General features: G+C 44.2%; 1 protein-coding gene across 1 annotated transcript in view; it reads right to left on the reverse strand.

Annotated features, from left to right (window-relative positions):
• Positions 1-1,340: 1,340 nt before the first annotated feature.
• CTNNA3 (catenin alpha 3) overlaps positions 1,341-25,963 on the reverse strand; it is a 424,386-nt gene continuing 399,763 nt past the window's right edge. Inside the window, 3 exon segments of the mRNA XM_036385424.1 lie at positions 1,341-2,648; positions 16,728-16,862; positions 23,385-23,490. Coding sequence (XP_036241317.1) covers positions 2,361-2,648; positions 16,728-16,862; positions 23,385-23,490 — 529 coding nt within the window. The 3' untranslated portion in view covers positions 1,341-2,360.

Genomic DNA, 25,963 nt, shown 5'->3' on the forward strand with positions numbered 1-25,963 from the left:
GGACCAGGCACCACCCCTGGCTGCAGCCACAGCTGAGGCACAGGGGTTTATTTCTCTCATCTCCTGAGCCTAACATGCTGGCAACTCCCCAGAGTTCAACTGGGTGCAACACACAAGGGATAAGTAATATCTAGAAAGAGAAATAGGCTTTACATAGAATTTTATTATCTACTGCTGATAAAGACTTATGGGTTTTGTTTTTTGTTTTTTTGGGTTTTTTTTTGTCAAAAAGAAAACTTTTAAAGGCCCATGAAATAACTTTCTATATCAACATACTTTTCTCAAATGCTCCAGCTGTGGGCTCACAGAGAATAAAGGACACAAGCCTTTTAAAAATCACTGCAGGACCTTTAAAACACCATGCCTGGCCCAATGTCAAGCTGCTTAGTTGTGTTCTTTAGTAGAGATGCAGCTACAGAGCTTCCTAGTGGTACCAGGCTATGTTGGGAGAAAAAGCATATTGGCTGTTTATTTAAAAAAAATAAAAATTCAACAGCTTTGGGATTTACAGAAATGATGCAGACCTGTCCTCTCAAACTAATGGGATTCAGCAATGGGACTCCCACTTTCTAGTGCTCTAGTGAAAATTTTTAATATAAAATTGCCTTCAGTCATCCATCACACTGTGCTCCATGATGTGGTAATGGGGAGAGGCCAAGGCAGGCTAATGAAATAATCTGAGCTGCTGAGATGAGAAAGCTGCAGCTCTGCCAGCCTGAGAGCAGCTGAGGGCACAGTGTGAGGGGCAGGCAGAAACTGGGGGAGAAGTTATGCTCTGCAAGCTGGGCTAGCAGGGAATGAGGAGCTGCTTGGAATAACACTGAGCAGTTCATCCTCCTTCAGAATTCCCTCGTGGCAGGAAGTGGTGGTTCCCTGCTTCCCAGACTGGCTGAAGGGTGATGAGCTGGGCTTTTTACAGCTCCAGGACTTCTTACCCTTTGCCTCCTTAGCCAGGAATAAACTTTTTCTCTTGGGATTGAATTTAAGCCAAGATAAATTTAGTCTAAATTTGATTTTTGTTCTTTGGCTCTTCTCAACAGCCTACAGTGAGTTTTAAATTCCTTGTTCATTTAGAGGGTGGTTTTTGTGTAATAAATTGCTGTGTTGAGATCAAACTGGTGACTGAGCATGGCCAGGGAAGGAGCACAGACCGGCAGTGCAGGAAGGAGCATGAAATGAAGCAGTAAAATGTGCTTTAGTGATACTGGTGCTGGAAAACCTCTCCTGCAGAGCAGCTAATGGAGCACACACAGTGTGCTGGAAGGAAGGCTTCTGTGAGCACACCTGGCAGGCCTTGAACTTCAGACACACTGAAAAAATCCCACAACACTGACAGCAGCTTCTCGGGGTGTACGTGCTTTTTTATTAACAATGTGGTACCAAGGCATTAGTTACAAACGTTTGACATCAAGGTGACCAGGATCAAAGGTGTAACCTGGAGACAGGAGGGTTTCAGGACAGTCACAGCCCCAGAGCAGCCCACAAGGCTGTGTCAGCTTACCTGCTGCCTCTGGAGCCCTGGGAGGAGCAGCAAAGCCAGGAGACATTACTGACATCTTGCTGCAAACATGCTGGAGGGAACTGGAGTTGGAAAAAGGTGATTTTCTTCCAAACTTCTCCTTTTGTTCCATTTAAGTGATTACAAGGTTAGGGAAGGTGGAAGAATGATCAGTAGAATTTTTAATTCATGAGCACTATAGTTTCACAGGGTTTTATAACCAGCAGCCAAGAAATTACCCTGCCCCAGCGTGCTGAGCTTACAAACATGGCAGCCCCAAGAGAAAAGGCACAGTTTAGAGTTATTCCTGCTGCCCACACTGGGCTAGGTCAGGGACTGCTGGGCAAGCATGGTAGTAAATGACCTGGAGCAGCGGCCCAGAATGTGGAGCCATCCCATAATGGCAGTCAGTGACACAGGAAGCTCTGGCTTTTGAGGGAGCCCTTTCACCCTGGCAAATGTCTTTGGATGCTGCAGTCTGGACCCAGGTTTGGGCAGCCCAGCTGAGCTGGTCACAGGGTGCCCATCAGGACCTGGCCCAGCAGTCAGAAATGCCTGTGTCACACACAGACCCACTGCAGACCTGCTGAGTGCAGGCTGCCTTTGGCCTCTTGGCACATTGCTCCGTCCCAGCTGCACCGTGGGCCCAGCTGGGCAGACACCAGAGCTCCTCACTGCAGGAGAACCAGTATTATTTTCAACTGTGTGCTTTTAAGTAATCCAACAGCATTTTCAAATCATTTAAGCAAATGTTATCTTACAGATTTAGAGCAAAACGTTGACATATATAATTATTAAGTAAGCAGGGGAAAAGATGAAAAATCATGGGAAATTCAAGATAAGAAAACATAGTGGCAGAATATTAGACTATTTCTCTGCCTCTGAATTCACTCATGACTTGCACAGGATGGATTCTCTTCTTTGCAGAACCTTTTCTGACAGCAGCATAGATTTCTTCTGGCTTCTCCCTTTTAATCAGCGGCTTTTTCTCTGGAGCCTTCATTCTCCACATCACAACTGGATGGCGTGGGCCAGTAGGACTCTGAATCTTGATAATCTTTGTGGATGCAATATAGGACATCTTCACTGTCTGCACCACAGAATTCATTAAGTTTTTGGCGGCCTGAATTAGTGAAGTGACACTGTCCAGCTGTAATAGGAAACAGAAACACCAGCCTAGAAATCAGTGTGCTTTTAACCACAGTAGGCACAGGAATAAACACCAGTTAAAATTAAGACTACCAGAGACTAAACCATAATTCCCACATTTTCCTTTTGTGTGTTTGATCACTGTGCTCATGCTCTGCTGCTCAGATTTATTGTGATGTATGGAAATTCATGCTGGTAGAATCAATAAATGCTTTGGAAGATAATGCTAATTGGTTTTTTTCTGTAACAGGAATTCAGGATGCTTGTCTGCAGGGTCCTATTGCAATTACTACTGATGGGTAATGAAACCAACTTGAAGAAGAGCTGTGAAAATGTGACCACTTGCTTCCTTTGTTTTAGCACTAGGTAAGGCCTCCAGCTGCTCCTGTCCCATTCCAGGCTCCCACAAGTGCTCAGGAGCAGTGCTGGGATACTCTGAAGTGTCTGCCTCTGGCTCTGGCAGAGCTGCTGAACCTGTTCTCAGCAGCCAAGATTTGTATGGGATATTAAAAGTGGGATAACCCACAGAAATCCCTATGACTGTGTGGCCTCCCCAGCTGCTTGGGGAGTGTCACCAAAGGGCAGAATGCAGAACAAACAAAGCCCATCATCTTCCCCAGCATCCAGCACAGCCACACCAGTGCCACAGCAGGGGTGTCTTCTGTCACTGCTCATGGACAGCAAACAGGAGCACTGAGGAAGCTCTCCATGGCTGGGATGGAGAAATAGCAGGATTACTCTTCAAAACAGGAGAGCCTTCACACTTCACCTTCTAAACATCCCCACTGCTGAAACATTTGTGTAAAAGCACTGAAGCCAGTTCTCTGAAGGGCTCTCTGTGGGTTTAGTGGCAGAGTGATCCTGTCCTTTGCCATGCAGCCCACCCCCAGAGCCTTGGGCAAGGTACAGATTTACAAATGGGGTTATTAGGAGAGGTTTGAGGACTTCTCCCTTTGCCAGATCAAACAAATTGATCAGGTGAGAGAGGTGTATTATTATTGTCTGTCTTCATTCTGATTGTGTAGCACAAATACAAATAAGGCAGAAATAAAAAATGCAGCCAAAAGGCTGGATTTAGTTGCAATTTGGAAACGCCTCTGAACTGACAGAAAAATCTTCCAGTTAAAACAACACACACTGCTGCTCTCTGGAAATGCAAAAAAACCAAAAATTTTTAAAAAGTTAAGATATCTGGTTGAATGCACACATATGATGGCAAACTGAAATGATCTCAATTCCCCGAGAAAAGGTGTAAAATCTACCAGATGGCCTCTGAAGTTCATTCCATGCTGCAGCATGTGAACTTTCTAGAAAGGGCTGCCAGTCTCTAGCAGCCCTGTGGTGTTTGCAGGGCACTGCTGCCATCAGAGGGCAGGTGGGTGTGTTTGGGACTGGGATCTCTGAGCTGGATGACTGAGCTGGGCTGCCCAGCCCCTCAGCAGCCTTGGCTCTGCAGCACAGCTGCTGTCACCCACTTTGATGTGAACTTCAGTGCACGTGCTGACCCCCAAATTTCAAACACTTCTTTATACATCTAACACATGTGAAACAATTTCCCAAGGCTGCAGGCTGTGGGGAAGGTTTTGCTCAGAGTTCCTGTCCCACACTCCCTTTCCCCAGGGAGGCTGCCCTGAGGTGCAGCCCTAGCTCAGGGGAGATGGAGGGGGGCCCTGGCCACAGCTCACTGCTGGATGCTGTCACACAGTGTTTACTGGAGCAGGAGGAGACACAGCTCCATAGGAACTTCTTTCTTTCATGCTAACCTGAGGACTGGTTATACACAGACACACAGACACACCTCTGCATGCACACACACACACACAGACACACAAAATTTCAATTATCTGTTGCTATCTAGAACAGCTGACAACACCATAATTCTGACATCTTATTGAAATAACTTTTTTTTTTTTCCCCTACCCTAACAGTCCAGCACTGGCATAGTAACACTGCTATGAAGCTGCTAGGACAAAAAAAAAAAGATGGTTTTTGTTCTCTGGCAGATGGTAATGGGCTTCAGAGGAAGCTTCTTCCCTGAAGTTTCCCAGTGACTGCAGTGTGTGTAACTGCTCCACCATTTTGAAGCTGCTGGGTGACAGAGGCATGTGAGGAGGCGTGGCAGGTTGGGCAGCAAATAAATTCTTGTTTGCATGGCAGGGAAAAGGCTTATTGAAGAAACTGGCAGCATCCAGGCAGAATGCTACAAAGCTTCAGCTGTAACTTTATGGTAACTTCAGTGTGTGTAGTGTGGAACATGGAGAGTGCTGAGGTGAGCAGTAGAACTTAGCTGGCCTTTCCTCTCCTGTGAAACTGAACAGTTACCTCCTCCTTCTGCCCCCTGTGGCTTTTCCACAAAAAGGCTGTGGAACAGTCGAGGGCTCCTTCACCCCACCCCTGAGATCACAAAAACTGCATTTTTATTGTTTTCTAAACTGTAATCACAGGTATCTACTATAAGCAGCAAAAAACTTCAGGGGTGCCCAGTTTTGATGAGGCTGTAACTGAACCCCAGCGTGCAGCTGTGTCAGCCTTGTGGTCTGCCAGGGGCTCTAGCAGGAGACACCTGCCAACTCCAGCACTTTAAATGCTGGAGAGCCACAGCCTGACTCCAAGCCCAACTGCAGAGCTGTACCAAGAGGCAGAATTCCCTTGCCCCTTGCCACACCAGAGGAACTGAACCTCTGCCATAGCACTAAACCTCTACAAAAGATGCCCTGAACCACAAAGAGCTGTGCAGGACCTGGCCCCACGCTGTGAGAAACAGCTCTGTGTGTCCCCTGCTGCAAGGCAGTGACCTAGGGCCCACCAAGGGTGTTTGACCTGGGCTTTTGCTGCATTAACTGGGGCTGGTGTAATATATGGTAGGGATAATTAATGCTATTAATGTATGGTATAAAATATTGTGAAATCCAATGTCTTTGATCATCCCATCTGGGAGCAGCTGTCTATTCAGATTCAACTAGTTCCCGGACACACGTTAAGATAACAATCGACGCCTTAACGTAAGAATAGAAGCTTCCAGGGCGATGATCAATGGTTTCCCGAGTCATCAGGAGCCACCCAAGAGCGATTATCGCCTTGCCAATTGCATCTATCAAGACAGTCAGCAGCGCCAAACTGATACATCTGAATACACGGCTTCCCCGGAGCCGATTGACACCGATGGCACACCTGGACTTGGCCTTTGTCCAGCTCTGCACATGGAAAGAAACAGTGATGCATGTGAAGAGATACAAAGGAAATTTGGTCATCTTTGCCTCGGGCAGAATAAACTGTATAAAACCCCGCTGCAAGAAGCAGCGAGCATGAACGGGGGAGAGTCTGACACTCGGGAGGTCAGATCCAGGTTCACCCAGCATCGATCCCTGGCTCGACGCTGTCTCTTTGGCTGTGGTGGTTTTGAAGACTGAACTTCGGTCTTGCAGACAAATTAATAAATCTTTGCTAAATTTTTGATAATTTTGGCTCACGCTTTGAGCATTTATAACACTGGGCTGAGTCAGAACAGGCACTGAGGTGCAGGGACACTCAGTTAATGCTGCCCTTTAGGCTGGCTGCCCACAGCGTCGGCTGTGTCCTTGTGTCTACCTGGCCCTTCACCTTTCTGATGCATCTCACATTTGTCTTCTAAAGAGGAAGTTTGTGTTGGGGTGGGGTATTAACTGCACTCAGAATTTTGGAGAAGCTTTTAGATGTTCTTAGATGTGTACTACAGATGTGTACTACAATCCGGCCATACATTTAATTTCCTCTTTCTCTGGCTTTTGTTGTTTTTCTACCTCAATGCCAGTAACACTGTACAGTTTGCTGGAAATCTGTTCTATAAAACTGATGTACTCGAGAACTGTCTTCACTTGAATGCTTTTATCTCAGATATTCAGCAGGCTCTTCAAGGTCTCATATCTAGGAAAACTGAAGAAATGGAACATGGCATAAATAAAAGCCTGATAAAATATTCATTGAGTGTTTAAGTCCATTTCACTTCAAGAGATGTAGCTGCAAACTCTTCAATGCACAGCAAGCGGCACATAAAGATTCACTGGTAAAACAAACAAACCAACCAACCCCAAACTAAAACCTGTTTTATTTTTGCCTAATTTCACTTTTGCCCTTTCAGCATTTTCCATGGAGATGCAATATCTTAGCCTTCAGATTTTACAGGTCTGTGTAAGTTAAGACAAGAATTCATGAAAGGCTTTAGGAAAAACATCCTTTGACATTTCTTTCCTCACCTGTCCTGTGAGCAGTAGTATTTGGCTGCCATTGCAAAAGAAATTCAGAATTATTCTCACCACTGTGGTGAAACACACATAATACAGAGCAAATGACAGTATTTTTTAGAAAAAAATTCCCACCCCAAATCAGGCTGGCATCACTTGTGCTGAAATCCACTCTCCCTTCTCCAGCACTTTTATTCCTCCTCTATAGCAAGTCCTGAGAGCAAGAAAGCAAACTCTCCTCTGCATAGCAAAGCTGAAGGAAAATGTTACACAAGAAATGAATTTTGAAACTTTTTTTCCAGTTTGCTTACATGCATTGTATTTTTCTCATTTTGGTAAAGTTATTTCATGTCTTGGCAGTAGTGGCAATCCATTGCTATGAAATGCTGAACAATATGGTAACTGATATGGGCAGTTATTTTTAATATTCAGAATAACAAAGACAGTCGTGACTTAGAAACTGAAGAAACTGTTTTGCTGTCAAAGTATTTTCTGTTCAGTGCAGTAAGAAATGCTCCCATTGTCCCATGCCAGCAGTAGCTGTAACTGGTGCAGCAGTGGGATACAAACTCTGCTGACTGCAGGGCAGGCAGAGAGGCCAGGCTCCCTCCTGCTCCCATTGTTGCTGTGATGTGCAGGTGTTGCCCCTCTGTCCTAAGGCAGGGACAGAGACTTTGTGCCCTCAGGGACAAAGCTGTGTGGGCCTGCAGCTCTCCCAAAGTGTTCTGTATAACCTGCAGTGCCTGCAGCCCCAGCTGGGACACCTGGACTGCTCTGCTGGGAGTGCTCTTGGAGTTGTGCAGGGAACTGTAAGGTGGTGCTGTTTGAGAACAGATGCGTTAGTTGGCTGTTTACAGTATCCCAAGTCGTGTTTACAGTTCACCCAGATTTAGGTTTTCCATAGAGGTGGAAGCTGAGAACTGAACACCAAATACAAAACTTTTTTATCAGTGTTTGAAGTCTTAACTTAAAATTCTTTTGGAAACAAGGTCAGTTATTAAAAATTGATTTTAATTGAAACACAAGGTTCATTATGTAAATTCCTAGAAGCACATTTCCTTTGGTACACTATACTGAAAGCCTAAGACTGAATTTATATTTCTTTGACAGCTACATCTGAAAGTCACATGAGTTCTACATTTTTGTGGAGAGCAGTGTGTCTGAGCAATGCTGCATTTCAGGGAAGGAGTCCTTACTATATTGAGCTTTTGATTTTAATCCTGCTTTTTTACTAGGTCTAGCTAATTGCTGTTTTGAATTATTTTATGGTTCTTTCACTAAGGTTGTTACATAAAATAGTCATTTAATCCCTTAAGATTAAAAGAAGCCAAACAATTCAAAAATAGTGAAATCTCCATTGTTGAAGGCACTGGAGTTTTTACTGGGCCTTGGCCAGGATTTGAACACCACTTACTTGCCTGCTTTTCTGAGCCTCCCTTTTTTCCCACTCAGAGTAGTCTTAATTTCCTTTAAGTGGAAATGGAGATCTTAAGGGATCTATCCTTGGCACCAGAAGACAGAAAAGTCAGGTGTCCAAGAAAAGCACAGCAAAGCTGGAACTGGAAGCACTTGGTTACCTGCCATGTGTGCTCATGCAGCTGACAGATGACACGCAGAACCTGTCACAGATTCAACCCCAGTAGAGTTTAGATGGGGAATGAGCCAAAGGGAGCCTTGCCATTGTGATTCTTTTCTGTGGGAGCTGTTCCCTCAATGTTTTGCTCACCTCTGCTTCACCATGCTCTCACTCTGGGATACTGGAGAGGTTTCATCCCCATGGATGTGGCCTAAGGAAAACAGCTTCACTGCTTGAGATTCTTTCCAAGGAACTGAGTTTTCCTAGAAACGTGGCTGTTCCATTGGTTATCTGTGTTTGTGTGTCCATCCAGTGACTGCACTAAACACCTCAGGGGTGTCTGGGGTTTGTTCCATGTTTTACCCATTTTTCAGGTGCGGAAATTGAATCTAATGGACTGAAAACTAACCATTACCAGAGCCTGCTTCAGGCTAAGCAGGATTCAAAGGGCTGAAACTGAGTTCTATAATTAGGCCAGGCCTATGTCCAAGTTAAATGATAAACAACTTACATTAAGGGCTGTGGAATTGTTCCTGTGCAGCACCATAATGGAGCAGATGCTTAGCCAGGCAGATAGATCAGTCCCTCCCCACTACTGCTGCTTTCACTTCCAGGGAGGATTTTAAAAATCTATTTTAAAAACCAGGCCCTTGAGGAAAAGAACAGTGGCTTAATATAAATCTTTTCCTTAATGTTGAGGAAGAAATTGAGTGTTTGTTGCAACAATATTTTACATACACTGAGGCTAAGAACTATATGACACACCCTGATTTTGCTAACTGCCAGAGTAATTATTACTGGGAAAAGTTAGCTGTCCTTTAGTGTACATTACCAATATTTCCTACTCCTTTAAATTAGTTTTTCTCAGTAGATGCAGTTTAGAATGCAGTAGTTACTGAGCTGTCTGTGATTGACAGGAAAATCTATCCCTTGCTTTGCTTCCAAAGGCCAGGATTTCTATATCCACACACCTGCCAGCGTACACTAGGCAAAAGCTAGAGAGGTATAGTGTTACTAACTAAAAAAAAAAACTCAGAGTGACATATTTTTGTCAACTCTCAGCAGAAGAAAACTTGTGTCAGCTCTTGGGGGTTAATGTCAGCTTTTAGAAATTGAGCAGTTCAGTATTTTCAGAGTCAAATACTGAAATAAGTCATTTCATGCATGGTGTGAAGCCCTACAAGTAACCTCCCTCCCACTCAAACAGGTGAACTAAGAGTTCTCAACAAGCACCAAGGAGAAGCAGCAGCCAGGAGAGGCAAAGTGGCTGAGCACAGAGCAGGAGCTGTGCCCTGGTGCTTGGGGACACGGCTGTGTCAGAGCAGCCACTGTGGGTGTGCAGCAAGGGAAAAGGGATGTGATCCCCCAGAGTCACAGCGCAGTGGGAGCAGGACAGCGGCACCGACGGCACAGGAATGAGCCAGGTCCTGCAGTGACTCGAGGGCTGGCAGGGCAGCCCCTGCTCCAGTGTGATTCCCAGCTTGCTACTTTTAGCCTTTGATTCCTTCCATCCAGTCCTGTCAGGGCTGCAGCAAGGCTGTTCTGCCTATCTCACTTCTCTTGCAGGGGAAAGCACAGCCAGACCATAAAGGAGCTGAAAAGCCCTGCTCCCATCTCCTGCCCTGCCTGAGGGGCAGCTCCTCTCCAGCAGCAGCTGAACCCCTTCCAGTGGTGAAGGCATGGGGCTGTTTGCCAGCTGCCACAGCAGTGCACGTTGGCCAGGACAGCCTTTTCATGTGGTGTGGATAGCCAGGGATTGGGACTGTGTCAGCCAAAGGCCTGGGGGCAGAGACTCTCCCTTGCATTTTTCTAACTTCTGGCTTACAGCTTTGCCTCTGTGTTTTCACCTGTGGTTCAGCCCTCAAAGCTGGAACACATTCATTGCAGTGTCATGCTGGAAACTTGTGATTTAACAAGCCCAGGAACTTAGCAAGGGAAACAGAGATTTCAGTACAGCCTTGGAGCATGAAGTTAGACACATTAAAGCACCTCCATTTGGCACAAAAGCAGCCTGATGTCAGTGTTTAACTTAAAGTCTGGCTCTTGAGATACTAGGGGGAAGAGCTGAAGATAAATGAGACATTTGCAGGAACAGCAAAGGGAAACAGCCCTTAGTGCACAGGTAAGGCTAGCCAACCTGGGGTAGAGGGGGAAGCTTCTGTGCCAGTTAGCAAATTCTGGGATACTGGGACTCTTGTGAGTTTGCTCTTCAAGACCCTTCCTTTTTAAGGCCAAAAGGCTTTGTCTCTCTTGCCAAGTACAATATAAAATGAAACATAAGCAGATAATGACTGTAAATAGCATAAAACAGAATTGCCTGATGAAAGTAATGGAGCACAATATTAATATGTAAGATACGTTCATTTTCTGCCCTGTGAAATAATTCTCTCTAGTTAAAGCCATTGCTGGAAAAAGAGCAAACTGGCAAGGTAAGGTGCAAGCCTATTGCTGTGCAGTGCTTGTAAGTGAAGTATCAGCTTATCTGCATAAATTAATGCAATTACTATCAATCTGCAAATGTTACCCCATTATTTTGTGCCTGAAAAGGCACCAGTTTAATTAATAGGAGGAAATGTCCATTTCCTATTTAATCACTACTAATGAATACTTAGTGAATCCTTACCATTTGGACTTGTGCAGCTTAGAACCTGACAATGCCAGTACTCCCAATATTGGGTGGGCCTATGAAAGACTAAATAGTGAGCAAGGAATTTTTAATGAATGAAAATAACAAAACTGCAATGAATGGAGACTGAGAAGGTGATGATACACAGCTCTTCCTCTCTTTTTCTGTACAGGACCCCCTCTAACCTCCGTAATGAGGGGCTGACTAGAGAGAAAGTACCAGAGCTTGGGAATGGACAGTGAGAAAGGCAGACTACAAGCGTGTGTAGCCTGAAGTCCAAAAGCCACTAAACAAGGAGAGCAGTGAGAAGAGCTGCCAGCTGGGAAGTCCACAAAGCATCCCAGGTGCCCAGGGAAAGTGGCCTAAATATCCTCCACTGATGCTACAGCCAGGTATGAACTGTAGGAAGAAAACCCCCAGGGTGGGGGGGGCTGAGCACTGCAGCAGGGCGGACACGGGCACAGGGCACAGGTCACAAACAGCTGAAGAGGACTGAGCTGTGTTTATGGATTTCAACAGTTTTTCATATGCATAATGCTCTTTGTTGTCATTCCATGCTGGCAGCCAGCAGCACCTCCTCCAGTGCAGATCATGTAGGTGAAAACAGAGCTTGCTGCTGACAGAGACACAGCTGCCCTTGTGCCATGGCAGTGCCACCCACTGCTCCACAGTACTACCCAAGGTTAACCTGGAGCACCAGTTTAGGGCTCCTTGCTCCAGCACAGAATCATCCAGAACTGGTAAGACACTGACTGTGGCTGCTCTGTTTCAAGAAGACACTTCCTTCTTTTGCAGGTCTGCAAATATGTGACACTACATCCTCTGCTTTTCATCCCTCTCTTCCTCTCTATTGCTCCTTAGGCTTCAAGAGAGGCTGGTTTGGGTCATTTTTTTAATGAACTGCTACTCTTGTGAGAAGGAATTTTCCTTGAAGGTGATTTAAGCCCAAGATCCTTGGTTGGAGAAGAGAGGTGTGGGGTGAATGTAAGAGCCATCTCAAAACAGTGCTTTTATGTGTGGATTCCACCAGCTGGTACTCAAAGTGGATTTGTCACTGTGGAAGTTGGTACTGACCCATCTGAACATGGAAATGTGTCATTTCTCACAGGAGAGGAGCTTCCCCCCTCAGCTTTTGTACTGCCAGATGCCTCTCCCAGCTCCTGAAGGAGGTGGGAGATCAGGAAGGGACTGTGAGGAGCCAGTGCCAGCCAGAGGAGGGGAGGATGCCCAAGGACCAGGGAGGTCATTCCTGCACACACCTACACGGATGCAGGGGGGAGCAAACGATGGAGAAACCTGTATGATTATTTCCTAATGCTCTTTCTGGTAGATTTCTTTTCCTGTAGCAGATCTTCACTAACCAGAGGATGGATTCAGTTTCAGGTATTTGGAGACTCACAAGTTTTTTACTTAATACACAATAAAACCTTTACTATCTGCAAGGGCTTGCTGTCTCATTTTCTGATTGTCATTCAGACAAGATCAGGACTGGGGAGAATATAAAATATAATCCTATTCCAGCCACAGTTTTGATTCCTGTATTTTCTAATGGAGTTCTAATATTATTTTCTGGGCAGGGAGAAGGTGGGAAGGGGGAGAAGAACCCCTCTGCTGTCTCACACAGAACTTGGGTTTGTAACTTATTTCAAGGCCACCTAACCTAGGAATACGATCAACTTCTAAAGTCCCCACATGGACTTTGAAAACTGGAACTTGCTCCAGTTTTTAAGAAAAGCAATTCAGTAACCAGCCATTTTATACCACTAGTGCATTTCTCTCCTTCTTGACTGAGCAATTTATCTGCACAATGTAAATCCCACTATTATTCTCACACTAAAGCAATTAAAACATAGTTAAATTAATACAAAAGGCCATCACTAGTTGGTTGGGCTGCAGTTTCAGATAACCACAATTTTAATTGCAGGGGGGCAGTTGAGCACAGTCAGTCACAAATGGCATCCCCTTCCCAAAACAGAGACCGAGGAGACTTTTTTCCAGTTTCTAGAAATTTTTCATAACCACTGACACCAACCATGTCTCCACTGTCTTTAAAAGGCCTGGAGTGAGAGCACATGTCTCTTTTGACAATGGCTAGCAATCTGACTCTTTTCTATGTAGCACCTATATTATTTTTTTTTTTTTAAAAAGAACACAGTCCTTGTTGGAGCATTTTCTAAGATTATTTGAGAGAGTAGCAACCTTGCAGCATCTCACCTTGATTTCACAGAAAACCCCCAAAGCCATTCAGGCCTCTAAGCACACTCTCCATTTCACTGGCTCCCAAACAAAGCACCTCCCTGCCTGTTTACTGAGCTAGAGGGGATTGGTGCAGCACATGGGGCAATAATTACTGCCCTGGTGAGGCCTGTGCTCAGCACATGGGGCAATAATTACTGCCCTGGTGAGGCCTGTGCTCAGCACACGGGGCAATAATCTCTGCCCTGGTGAGGCTGCACTCAGCACACAGGGCAATAATTACTGCCCTGGTGAGGCTGCACTCAGCACACAGGGCAATAATCTCTGCCCTGGTGAGGCTGAACTCAGCACACAGGGCAATAATCTCTGCCCTGGTGAGGCTGCACTCAGCACACGGGGCAATAATTACTGCCCTGGTGAGGCCTGTGCTCAGCACACAGGGCAATAATCTCTGCCCTGGTGAGGCTGCACTCAGCACACGGGGCAATAATTACTGCCCTGGTGAGGCTGCACTCAGCACACAGGGCAATAATTACTGCCCTGGTGAGGCTGCACTCAGCACACAGGGCAATAATCTCTGCCCTGGTGAGGCTGCACTCAGCACACAGGGCAATAATCTCTGCCCTGGTGAGGCCTGTGCTCAGCACAGCGCCAGGGGCGGCACCGTGTGGGAGGGGCTGGGGCAGAGAGGCAGTGGGAGCAAGACTGTGATTGGCTGCAGGAGCATGCAAGCAGGAAGCTGATTGGACAGCAGGATGTGGGGGCAGAGTGCAAGCAGGAAGCTGATTGGACAGCAGGATGCGTGGGCAGCAGCATGGCAGCTGAGGCAGCCAATGGGTGCCCTTCTTCTGTTAAATTCTGTGAAGTCTCAGGTTGGTTTCAGTTCTGTTGGGTTAGAATTAAAGGTATGAAAAGGGGCCGATTTCTACAATAACAGGATCTCCTTGGGATGCATCAGGGGGTTCGTGTCGCTTCACTCCCCACTGCCACAAACCCGCAGTTGGCTTTCTCAAGTTTTTGGATGCATACAGGACAAATTCTCGCCCTTCTTCCCTGATGCAGGGCTAGGATCTATAGTCATGTCTTCGGGATTATCAAGAAGTTAAATTTGGGGTTTCATTTTTAGAACTTAAAATTTTTGCAGCAGACAGATTATGCACAGTTGACAGGAGTGACACAACAAAAGAGGTACAGAAAACAATGTGAGTTTTCTACAGCAGGAGGCAGAAATAGCAAGAACCAAACTTAGTTCCAACATTTGGCTTTACTGTAACCCACACTGGTCACAGAACTGCTTGTGAAAAGAAATAGGTAAGGAAGATATACTTTGTTAATGTGCTGTCCAAGTGAAAACAACCATTGGCTTCAGAAATTATACATGCAATTAAAATTATGTAACTGTATGTTCCAGAGGTTCAAATGTGGTGTCTAAATTACCATTTAAATTAGCCAGCACAAGTATCCTATAGAAATGAGTGTTTCAAATCTCACCTCAGCAACAAAGGCTCATTTCCAATTATTTATAAACCACATAAAATGTAATAATAGTTTTAGTGAAAGATAAATAGGGATAGGCAGGCCTAGAGACAGAAGTAGGAATGTACAGATATTGATGGCTAGAGACAGGGCTAGACAGGCACAGGGAGAGGCAGAGATAGGTACAGAGAGGTTAACAAAGGTAGAGGCTGCTCTAGAGAGAGCTGTGGCTACAGACAGGTGCAGATAGGTACAGACAGACAGGAACAGGTAGAGAGACAGGCTGACAGATATGGACAGACAGAGGTGCTGACAGATTTTGTCAAGCAGAGGTAGATATCTAGTAGATATCTATTGACTATCTAGATAAAAGAAATTTTTGACAGGGAGAGGAAGTGACAGGTACACATAGACATTGACAGAGACAGGTACAGACAGATCCTGACAGATTCTGTTAGATCCTGACATTCTTTAAGATTTTAGCAGATTCTGTTAGATTTTGGCAGATTCTGACACATTTTGACAAATTCTCTTGTATTCTGACGGGTTCTGACAGAGATATTGGCAGGGCTGGAGACAGATCTTTGACAGAGATTTGTCAGATATTGACAGGTACAGAGAGGGAGATATACATAAGGACAGAGAGTGACAAGTACTGACAGGTGGAGTAAGAATAGATGGATAGAGGCATGTATAGATGACTAGTGATACATATAGATATATAGGTAGAGATGTATATAGATGTATATATAGAGAGGTGTAGATACATATAGATATATATATAGATACATATAGACAGAGATAGGTTTAGACAGGCAGAGCTAAATATTGACAGGTATAGATAGGTACTGACAGGTATGGACAGGCACAGGTAAGTATCAGCAGGTGCAGACAGGCAGAGATAGGTATGGTTTGACAGAGACATACAGAGATAAGTACCAACAGGTATAGGTACAGATAGGCAGAGATAAGTACAGACAGGTATAGATAAATACAGAGAGCTGTAGATAGGGACAGACAGAAATGGGTAACCTGAGACAGGTATAGGTGGATAAAGACAGAGACAGGCAGAGATTAATACAGATATGAACAGACAGATGGAGGGACATAAAGACAGGTATCACTGGGGGTAGATAGGTATAGAGAGATACAGACCGATACAGATCAGGATACACAGAGACAGATGAACACAGATAGCCAGGGATAGGTACAGACACAGAGGAACAGCTGGGGGGGAGAGATACAGAGAGTGAGCATTCCAAACTATGTGAGTGAAGTTCCCCTGAACACAGTGCCAAGTATGTGAAGGGTAGGAATGTGCCCAGTGTCTTACCTGGGTTTGGTGCTGTTTGGCAGATTTATACCTTGAAATCACAACCCTATGTGCTCCAGGCAGAAACACGTCACAGAACATGGGAATGCGAAGGCATTTTATGGATGGCTATGCTGAGGCCAAGTGCATAAAAGTTCCATAAAAGCACAAAATGTCTTTTCCATAGCTAATGATACTTGGCTGTAAAGGAGCTAATAACTCTTAAAGCAAATTTAAGCAAAATCAATAAATTCACTCAGGAATCAAGTCACTTTGCCCTTCCTGTTATTTATTTCTGTAGACCTGTAGAATGTCTGGCAGCATTTTTTTCTGGCCTGGAACTCCACCCCTGGACTGTTTTCATTGTGTTCAGACACACACATAAGCATATTCCACATATGTAAGCTAATGCACCTTAGAGTTCTTCAAACCAGACTACTTAAGAATAACAGTGATAATGTGCTGTGAGAATTTTAAAAGAAAAGTTGATTATTATTCCTTTAAAGCCAGAAGTCCTATGTGTCACTGTCATAGATTCTTGCTGTTAAGTGAGTATTAGAAAAGAAAACAGGGTTTGGAGTGACATAGGAACATGCTGCAAGCACAGGAAAGCCCAACTCAAATGTAACACCTAGTCTGACTAACAGAGTACGTGGTGCCATTTTTCTACTTACTGCAGACATGATGAGCTCTCCACCAAGATGCTGGATTTCTGCTTTAACCTGGCTGCAGATCTTGAGCTGGTGGGAGTACAGCTTGATCTGTTCTAGGTAAGCTAGCAAATCCTGTTTGCACGACTGGTCTGGGCACTGAAAAGAACAAAAAATAAAGCACTTCAGTAACTGCTGATTCAGAATGATATCTCAGGAATCACTGAAACTTCACTGGGGAGTATTCCAGTTGCAGACTACTGGAGCCTTGCTTTTCACTGCAGTTTATCAGGCTGCTAAGTTCATTCCTCTTGGGAAGTCTTTTAATCTATAGTTGGAAGCTCAGATGAAGCCTAAGATTCCCCACATGCACTCTGTATTTAACATTGCTGTGCTTGCCTTAGCAGTATTCCTAAACAAATCTTTAGTGTATAGAGTAATTCCAGTCCTTAGATGATCTCTAAGAAAATACCTTTATAAACAGTGATGAGAGCAATCCAAACAGATTTCATGGGCTATGTAACCACACATGTTAACATCTGTATGTTATGCTTTATCTTGTAACCAGATCTATGGGGTTTTTTTGTGTTCCATCCAGACTGTACTGAACTCAATCTGCAGATCCTCTCTCATTGTGGGAACACCAAAATTAGAATGTCTTATGGAAAGTCACAATAAAAATTGTCAATATTTTTAACAATACAGATTTATATTACAGAAATAAAACCAGGATTGCTGTAACCTAATTTTTTCCCAAAATACATGGAGTACTTGGAGTGCAATGTTGCTCTGTGGGTACCAGGCAAGCCATGAAAGGCTGGGTATGAATTTGTTCTAAGGCTGATTCTCATTGCTCTGGCAGAATAAAGGGATCTTAAGGGGAATGGTGAGCCCCTGCTGTGCTCCCACAGCTGCAAAGAGTAAGAGCATAAACAAGCACAAGATCCCTGCAGGTTTGCAGACATGGTGTTGGCCCTTCCTTTCGACAGGAAACTCTGCTCAGCTTTGCATACTGGAAAAGCAAAGATACATCCCCACCAACTGCACACTGTCAACAATCACCTGTGGTTTTATTGAATTGTGGTCAGTGGATTTAAATCCAAACCCACCAGGAGCCAGAAAAAGCACCAATTCTACTTAACTCCAAAAGTAGTTCAGCTCCTGGCTTTCCTGAAGCAACAGTATGTATTCAAAAGGCTGGTGTGATAATGCTGTTCTTCATGGCTATGCAATAACAGCAAGTTCATGCTTTAGACTTAGCAAAAGGTAACAGTAAACAAGGAAGGTCAGAGTGTACAATTTTAAATTAATTAATATAACTTAACATCAGTCCTTGCCTCATGTTCTGCTACGTCCATTATTGTTTCCTGTATTTGGGCACAGTTTACAGCAAAACCAGAACACTTCCTTGACATGTTCTCTTTCTATCTGATGGAAAACTAACCTAAAATATGTTTTTATTTCTTCCTTATTAAGCACTGCTTTAAGAACTGCCCAAATCAGTATTTATATAATAGTATATCAGTGTTTAGAAAGCTGGAATACTCACTGTTTATTTAATTTAATTAACAAAAAATATACTTCAAGTGAAGTACAATACAATCCCTTAGAGCATCACAACTCATAATACCAAGATGGTGTGTATTCCTGGAATGACATTCTTCCTCCTCTGTTTTTTTTTCCTTTCTCCTTAGTTACACTTTGATTTTATCCCTCTGGCCAGAAAAACTCAAGAGAAAGGTGCCAATATAGTGCCTCATCCACTTCAAACAGTGACAATACCAATCACAGAAGTTCAGAGACAAGAATGATTATTATATAGTACTCTTTTATATTCTCGTGTCAGGCTAGTCACAGGTGCTGTCTCCCTTACACAGCAGTACAGAAGAAATGGGTACCACTTTAGGAATGCTACAGATGATACACATCAAAGGCCAGGAAACTGCACTCAAGAACAAGACCTTGAGGTTCTGTGCAAACACTTTCGGTACCAGAAGGATTCAAAAAAGCAAATGCAGGGCATTGGATAAGAAAATTCTCCTGAAATGTAATTATGCAGTGGCATATTCACAGCTGCACTACCTGAGTAGATCATGTGCATCCTTGCCCTGCCCCGGCATAGCCAAGGCCCAGATGGAAGGAGGAAGATTGTACTGAATCCTTTAATTCTTCCTCCATTACAGACCCCAGGGGTCATTAAGACTCCCAGGAGCACAAAACAAAGGAAATGTTTTTAACATGAGGTTGTTAAATTGCAGAAATCTTTGTTACAGAATGGTGATATTAAAATTTTACGTATAAGCAGAAGAAATTACTGGACAAACAAATGGAAAATTATCAAGGACTATTTCCCATGTCGAGTGTATCATAACCATATGTTTGGTTGTGTAAATTCTGGCATGGCTGCTGGAGGCTGGGAGCTCCATGAAGTCAGGCCACACTCTCCTGAGCTGTGTCAATAGCCAGTGTTACCTCCTGGCAGCAGCAGGGACCAGTGGATCCATGCCTGAGCTCTGGCTCAGCACTGCAGCAGAGGGTCAGGCTGGCCAGAAAATGAAACCTCATGCCTTGTAGCACGTCAGATCAGCCATCAACAGATGCTAGGAACAAATGTTCTGCAGGGAGGACACTGCATAAGGAATCATCTACCTACTGCTCAGAAGAGGCTGGTACAAGCAGCACTTGCTCACCAGCAAAACCAAACACTAGGCTGCAACAGAAGGACAGTCAATAAATTCTGAGTTTCACCATCCCACAGTAATTGATGGTTACTAGTTTACTGCTGCACATTCCTGACTGGAGAGCCCACATCAGATTCTGAGAGGTTTTTCCCCACACATCCTGCGGGCAGTGGCTGTTGCTGACAAGGGCTTTCTGTAAGAGCAGCATCAGAACTGACCTGCATCCCAAAGATGCAGTGCTATTTTACCCAAGAGAATATCCACCAGAACAACCAAACAATGTGAGAAATTAAAATAATGCAGTAATTAAAACCAGACTGAAACCAGCACTCACCATCCAAGTGAAAAAGCCAGTGGCACAGCAGTTGCACAGGGGGTGTGAATGAACAATGCACAGGAGCTTCTGCCCACAGACCATTCTGGGTTTGCTTTGTTCTCACTTCATCCACTTGCCAACCAAGGCCAAAGCATTTCTCTATAGAATCCAAACCTGTCTTCATGGGGATCAATATTGGGGATAATCACACACCACCTACTATAAATGTGTGCTGGGCACAGACAGGAGGCAGCTTTGCTGCTCCACCAGTGGGGTTCTGTCACCCAAAGGGATTATTATTACAGTGCTTCCCTGACCACTGCAATTAGCTCTGACAAACAGCACTCTGAATGAGCCCAGCCAGGGCCTGCCTGACTGGGAGCCAAGTGGGTGCAACACAGAGCAGGCTCTTAATACAGACCTCACTCTTCAGCACATTTCATCAACCCAGGGGGAGGCACTCACTGCCTCCATTATCTTAGGGCTTCCAGGTCACAATAGCCAGCAAAAATCTTGCGACAGAAGGAACAAAGAACAAAAATCTTCTGATAAAAGGGAAGGTCTCCTGATAATGAATTTATAATGCACTTGTGATTGATGTGTGTAAGTTGCTGTTGATGCTGTAACTGTGAAGATTTGGACCCTTGTTACTCTGAGCCATCCTAGAAGTGCTTGTGACTGTGGACTGAAATACAGCTGAGTTCTGCTGATTGTACCACACTGTATGCCTTCCCTTCAAACACAGCAACAGGGAGCTATAAAAATCATATAAATCCTTTTTTTTCACATAATAGAAATGCTACAGAATTTAGTTGTTAGTAAAAGGCAACATGTGAAATACTCTACTAAAAAGTCCAAATGCTGCTCAGGAAAGCAATACTGGCACTCATGTTTGACTGGGTACCAAATTCCTGAAGGGCTTATCCAGTTTGGCCCAAATTCAGAGAATAGTTATTTGGTAGCCCAGAGGAATGTAAAGTTTATTTTAAGACCCCAGGAGTGCAGGAAACCTGACAAAACAACAGCTGAGAAAAGGAATTTGAAAATACCTTCAAGATTAAAAAAAAAATCACAATGAGAAAAGAGCTTTCTAAGTTAAAGGATAACTTGCACAGCCAAAAAAATGCCTTTTAAACCTTCTTTTAACAGAAGTTAAAAGCTTTCTAGCCATGCAAGGAGTGAGAGGATCATACTAAGAATATCTGTAATAGGAGGAACAAAGCAAGATTCTCTTTACTAAATTTCACACCTACCTAGCAATACTTGCTATTGTGTTCACCATAACTGGAAGGGCTGCCTTGGCTCATCTTTTGATTTGTGTTTTCTGCCTTGGCCCATCTTTTGATTTGTGTTTGGATTTTTCTGGTTTTAATGCATATAATGTAATGTAAAACCGCATCTAAAATCCAAGCAACACCTGTAAGTAAGGAGTGTCCTTCAGATGCACAGAACAAATCCCAGGGGTCAGGTGGCTGCTGGGTGCCAGCAATGTGCAAGCTCTGAGCGAGGACCAAGGCCAGGAGCTGGAGTGAACTCAGTAAATGGGTTACAAAACCTCAATGATGTCACATTTCCCAGCAGCTCTGAGGGGACACACGAATTATCACCACTAGTGGTTCATGAATACTTTCTCCTCACACTGATTTGCTCATATTTCCAGGCTGGAGTCATTGTACTAATACAGCTGAAATCTTTCTTTCATAGAAGAAATATTTCAGTGAGAGTGGATTCCCTGTCCTAAAACCAACAAGAATTTATGATCCTTACTCAGCTTTGGCTTTGCTATCTCATCATTTTCTGCAGTGTATCAGTGACAGGTTTGAATTTTAATCAGTAATAGATAAAATCTTGAAAGCAGCTGTGGTCCAGTGCTGGAAGAAAGTGTGTTAAGATCAGGAATTGGGCAATTCAAACATTTTACCTGTTTTTTCCACAAATCTGATCACAACTGTCTAGATGCAAAATAGAAATTCTTTGTTATCTGGAATTCAGAGAGACACAGGACAACCACTAACAGACTGGTTTTGCTTCCTAGAGGGTAGGAAAGCAAGCACTGAATATGAAAATAAAAAGTGAAGGGAGAAGAGAGAGCACGTGAGGGTGTGGAAACAGTGACTGTCCTGTGCTGCCCTGGACCTGAAAGGCAGCCACAAAGGAAGAAATGCTTCAGGTGTGACACCTGCACTCCCCTGTTGGTGTTGTACAGCCCTAAAGAGACCCAGCCAGCCTGGTGAGGAGGCTGCAGGGGTGCTCATGTGCCACTGCAGCTCCCCTAGGCAGGCTGCTGAGTTACCCTGCTCCTGCTGGGCTCTTCTAGGGGAGATTGAGCCATCTAAAAATCCGACAGAAATAAAGCACACCTTCCAGCTCTAACACTTGGCATTTCATGGTGATTAGTAACTCATAAGAGTTACTTAAAATAACTATAAATAAAAGCGTAATGCAAAACCAAAAATCACCTTCAAGCTGCAGATTTGCAGAGGCCAAAACAGCCAGTGTTAGGGGTTGGGGGCAAGGAAGGAAAGTACAGGAAAACTGTGGATTCTGTGACTCTGCAGAGGGTGGAGAACAAACCATTTTGAAGCCAGACAAGTCTGTCCTTCCTAAGCTGGTGCTCAGAGTAAGCACCTGCCCAGAGCAGCAGAGCTCTGTGCCAGTGCCTCCATGCTGTGCTCCCACAGCTCCCCTGGAGCAGCTGCATTGCTGCTGGGTAATTTCCCCAGGTCAGTCAGGAGAGGATGAGCCTGCAGCTCTGCACTACTGCCTGCACAGCTGGCTGCCTTTGCCTGGCACAGAGCTCATGCTCTCCACAGGGGTTGGCCCCCTGCTCTGCTGGATTAAGAATGGGAAGGAAGGTGGCACACAAGGACCTTTCAGTGTCCCACCCTCTGCCAGAGAGCAGTGTGCAGGCAGCTGGGGGGGAGCACAGCCAGGACAGGTGATGTGAACTGGCCAAAGGCTCTTCCATACCAATTCCATGGAGTGTCATGGCCAGCATGGGGGACTCACATGGAAGGGGCTGATTGCTGTTCAGGGATAAGCTGGGCATCAGTCAGCACATGCCGGGGAATTGTGCTGGGCATCCCTTCTTCCTCTCTGGTCTCAGTCCTCTCTCCCCCTCTCTTTCAGTATCAATGTTAGTACTACTACTACTATTATATTTTAAATTAGTAAACTTTTTATAACAACCCATGAGGTTTCCTTTTTTTCCAGATCCAGGAGTAGGTGACCGAGCAGCTGCATTGTACTCAGTTGCCAGTTGGGGTTAAAGCAGGACAACATCTTTTTATACAACCATTTATATACATATGCCTTAATATGTTAACAATAAGTAAATAAATAAATAAATAAAAGCAGCCATGAATATATATATTTTAAATGTGTATCTATATACATGTTCATATATACTTTATGTCTAAAATGTTGCATTCAGAGCTTAAGGGAGCTCACAAATAGTCACACACATGTACAAACACACGTGCAGATGGATGTGTGTACCTGGACACGTGTGATGTACGTACACATCCCTTTCAGGTGTACATGAACAGACCACCGACACACACGGAGAGGAGGATGCACAGGGAGGCTCAGACAGGAGCTGTGTCCCAGGCACTCCTGCAGCAGCCCCTGGGAGGTGCTGGGGTGTGTGGCTGAGCAGGGCAGGCTCCTGCAGTGCCAGCTCACCTGGTCAGCGATGAGCCGCGCCAGGACGTCCATGCGCGAGCCCGACTCCGAGATCACCTTGGCGGCGTTGATGACATCGGCCGTGTGCTTCAGAGGGCCTCTTCCCCTTCAGAGAAGCACAGACACTCAGAATAAATGACAGCCCTGCAAGCTAGGTGCAGAACAACTCAATTAAACAAAGCAATAATCCATACACAAGTGACAGTAATTAAATCCTCCCCCAAGTGTTTTCATGTCCCACAAATTTGTACTGTTTGGCATCAACAGGATGCAGAAGCACCAGAAAGATGTTACAGTTTCTTCATATTGAAAGTACAACCCATGACAAATCCTGATTTTAAGAAATTTCTTGGGCAGTTTGCTATTCCCAGAGTTATATGAGGTTCCTTTCCATTCCATTTTCTAGTAATATGTTCCAAGGAAGTTCAGCTCAGTGTATTCTGAGAGCCATTATGGATATCTGGTCAGAAAAATAGCAGGGTTGGTTTAGCTGGGGTTTTAAAAATGTAATTGGTGCACTCACATCCAAACAGAGATGTATGAACAGGGCTGCACATCAGCGTACATGTGCCACTCAGAACACAGATATGCTGTATCAGAAAAATATTCCCCAAACAATTAGGGAATTTCCTCAGAATTTCAGTCTAGGAAAACAGCCAAATTCTTGTGAACAGTCTGCCAGAAAGTCAGACACTTTTTGTATGCCCCCTCCCAAGCCCAAAAAGCTGCTTTAATTACAGGAGAATGTTTCTAAGAGCTAAGAAGTAAAATGTGACTACTTGAGGCAGAAGTATGACCACCCTTCTCTTCACATTTCTTTGAGCCTCAGCCTCTTTAATGCTGAAACACTCCACCCGAACTAAAATCAACACTTAATTGTACTTCATGCATGTATAAAGGGAGCAATGCTGCTGAACTCAGCTTTGCCTTCCAACATCTTTGACAGAAATACTTCTAGTTTCACTAAGCATTTAATTTCCAAAGGCCCTAAATCAATTTACAAGTTCTGCACTGGACAAAGGAAGTAGACAACATGAAAAAAATTGATGTAACTCTGTTCAAATGAGAAGATCCTTCTCCTCCAAGTCAGTATGCATTTATGTGTAAGGAGCATTCCACTAAAAAAACTCATTTAACCTAAAAATATTATAGTATGGACCTGTACTGCAGTCAGGAAATGACAGTGGTGACAAGACAAGATGACAGATAATGTTTAATCTCTTCTTGATTAATCATATTGCTCAGCAAAGAACTATTAGTTCTTGGGGGAAAGCATACTTTACTAATTACAGTTCCTTATTCTCAACTTTGGAAGCCCACAATTGGAACAACCTAGAATCCAGTATTTTACACATCACTGTTCCACAGAAAAGCACCTTCTTGTGATGGCAAAGTATGTGGGGAGTGAATTTGCAAATGCAATCCCCTGAATCTAGGATTGAGTACTTGAGCCCTCAGCCATATCTTCCATTTTTTGGAAGACCATCTTTCCTGGTCTTTTCCCTTTGAATCCCTAGTTGTTGAATCCTTAGGCCCAATTCTTTTGTGTGCCTACTGACCCTTCCCTCCATTCCGGGCCACTGGTTCATTGTTATTTGCACTGCAACAGTTCCAAAGGCCAGAGGTTTGTCAGGCACCCACAGCACATCCTTTAGCTGCTCCACAAACCACCAGCAGCCCAGCACCCTCCTGGCAAGGTCCAACCCAGGACCAGCCAAACAATACCAAAGGTGAACACAATCCAGGATTAAAACAGCCAGCAAAGAAGAGATGGCATGAACAGTTCAAGCCATTGCTGCTTAGGTAATTCTCGAACCTGCAGCAGCTTTGCTGACATTTGAAGCTGGCTTTGAGGGTAAAGTTCTCCAGTTAAACCAAGAATTTCCTTGTACCCTCAGGGATCTAATGAGAATGAAACAATTCCACCCCAAAAAATTACTTCAGAGAAATTAAAATGAAGTGTTACTTTTCACCACAGACATGGCCACCCTCAAAGCCACTGGAGGTGCACTCAGCAATGACTGTTCTGGAGATTTCTGCCCCACGGGGCACCTAATGTACCAATGATTGAAGTTCTCCTCTACAGCCCCTAAGAAATGCGGGGTGTGATGCCTCTGAGCTTTCAGCCACAGCTCAGTCTTGACATAAACGTTAAATACCCAGGAATGCCTCAGCCTTGTGTTGAAATGGGCTGAATCCCCAGCACATTAAGAAGACAAAAAGAAAGCTCCTTTGCTACACAACCAAGGACTGTCTGTGCTCCTTTTTAACCTTCATGTAAAATCTAGAGCTTTGATATAAAGCACAGGCTTAGCTGCCTTACAGTATAGCATAATAAGCCATTAGTCCCAGTTTATGATGCTGGGAAATTCTGAGTATTCTGAAAAGAATATTTGGGAAAGTACACCAGATCTGCTGAATCACTGGCAAAACGGAAGAAACAGAGAAAAAACAAACAACAACAACAACAACAAAAACCCAAACAAACAAAACCAAAACAAAAACAAAAAAAAAACCAAAACAAAAACCGCACCAGAACAGGACGCTAGCTCAAGTGCAAGCACTAAATTTTGACCTAA

This window comes from Molothrus ater, chromosome 8 (assembly GCF_012460135.2).
Source record: "Molothrus ater isolate BHLD 08-10-18 breed brown headed cowbird chromosome 8, BPBGC_Mater_1.1, whole genome shotgun sequence".
Lineage (NCBI taxonomy): Eukaryota > Metazoa > Chordata > Aves > Passeriformes > Icteridae > Molothrus > Molothrus ater.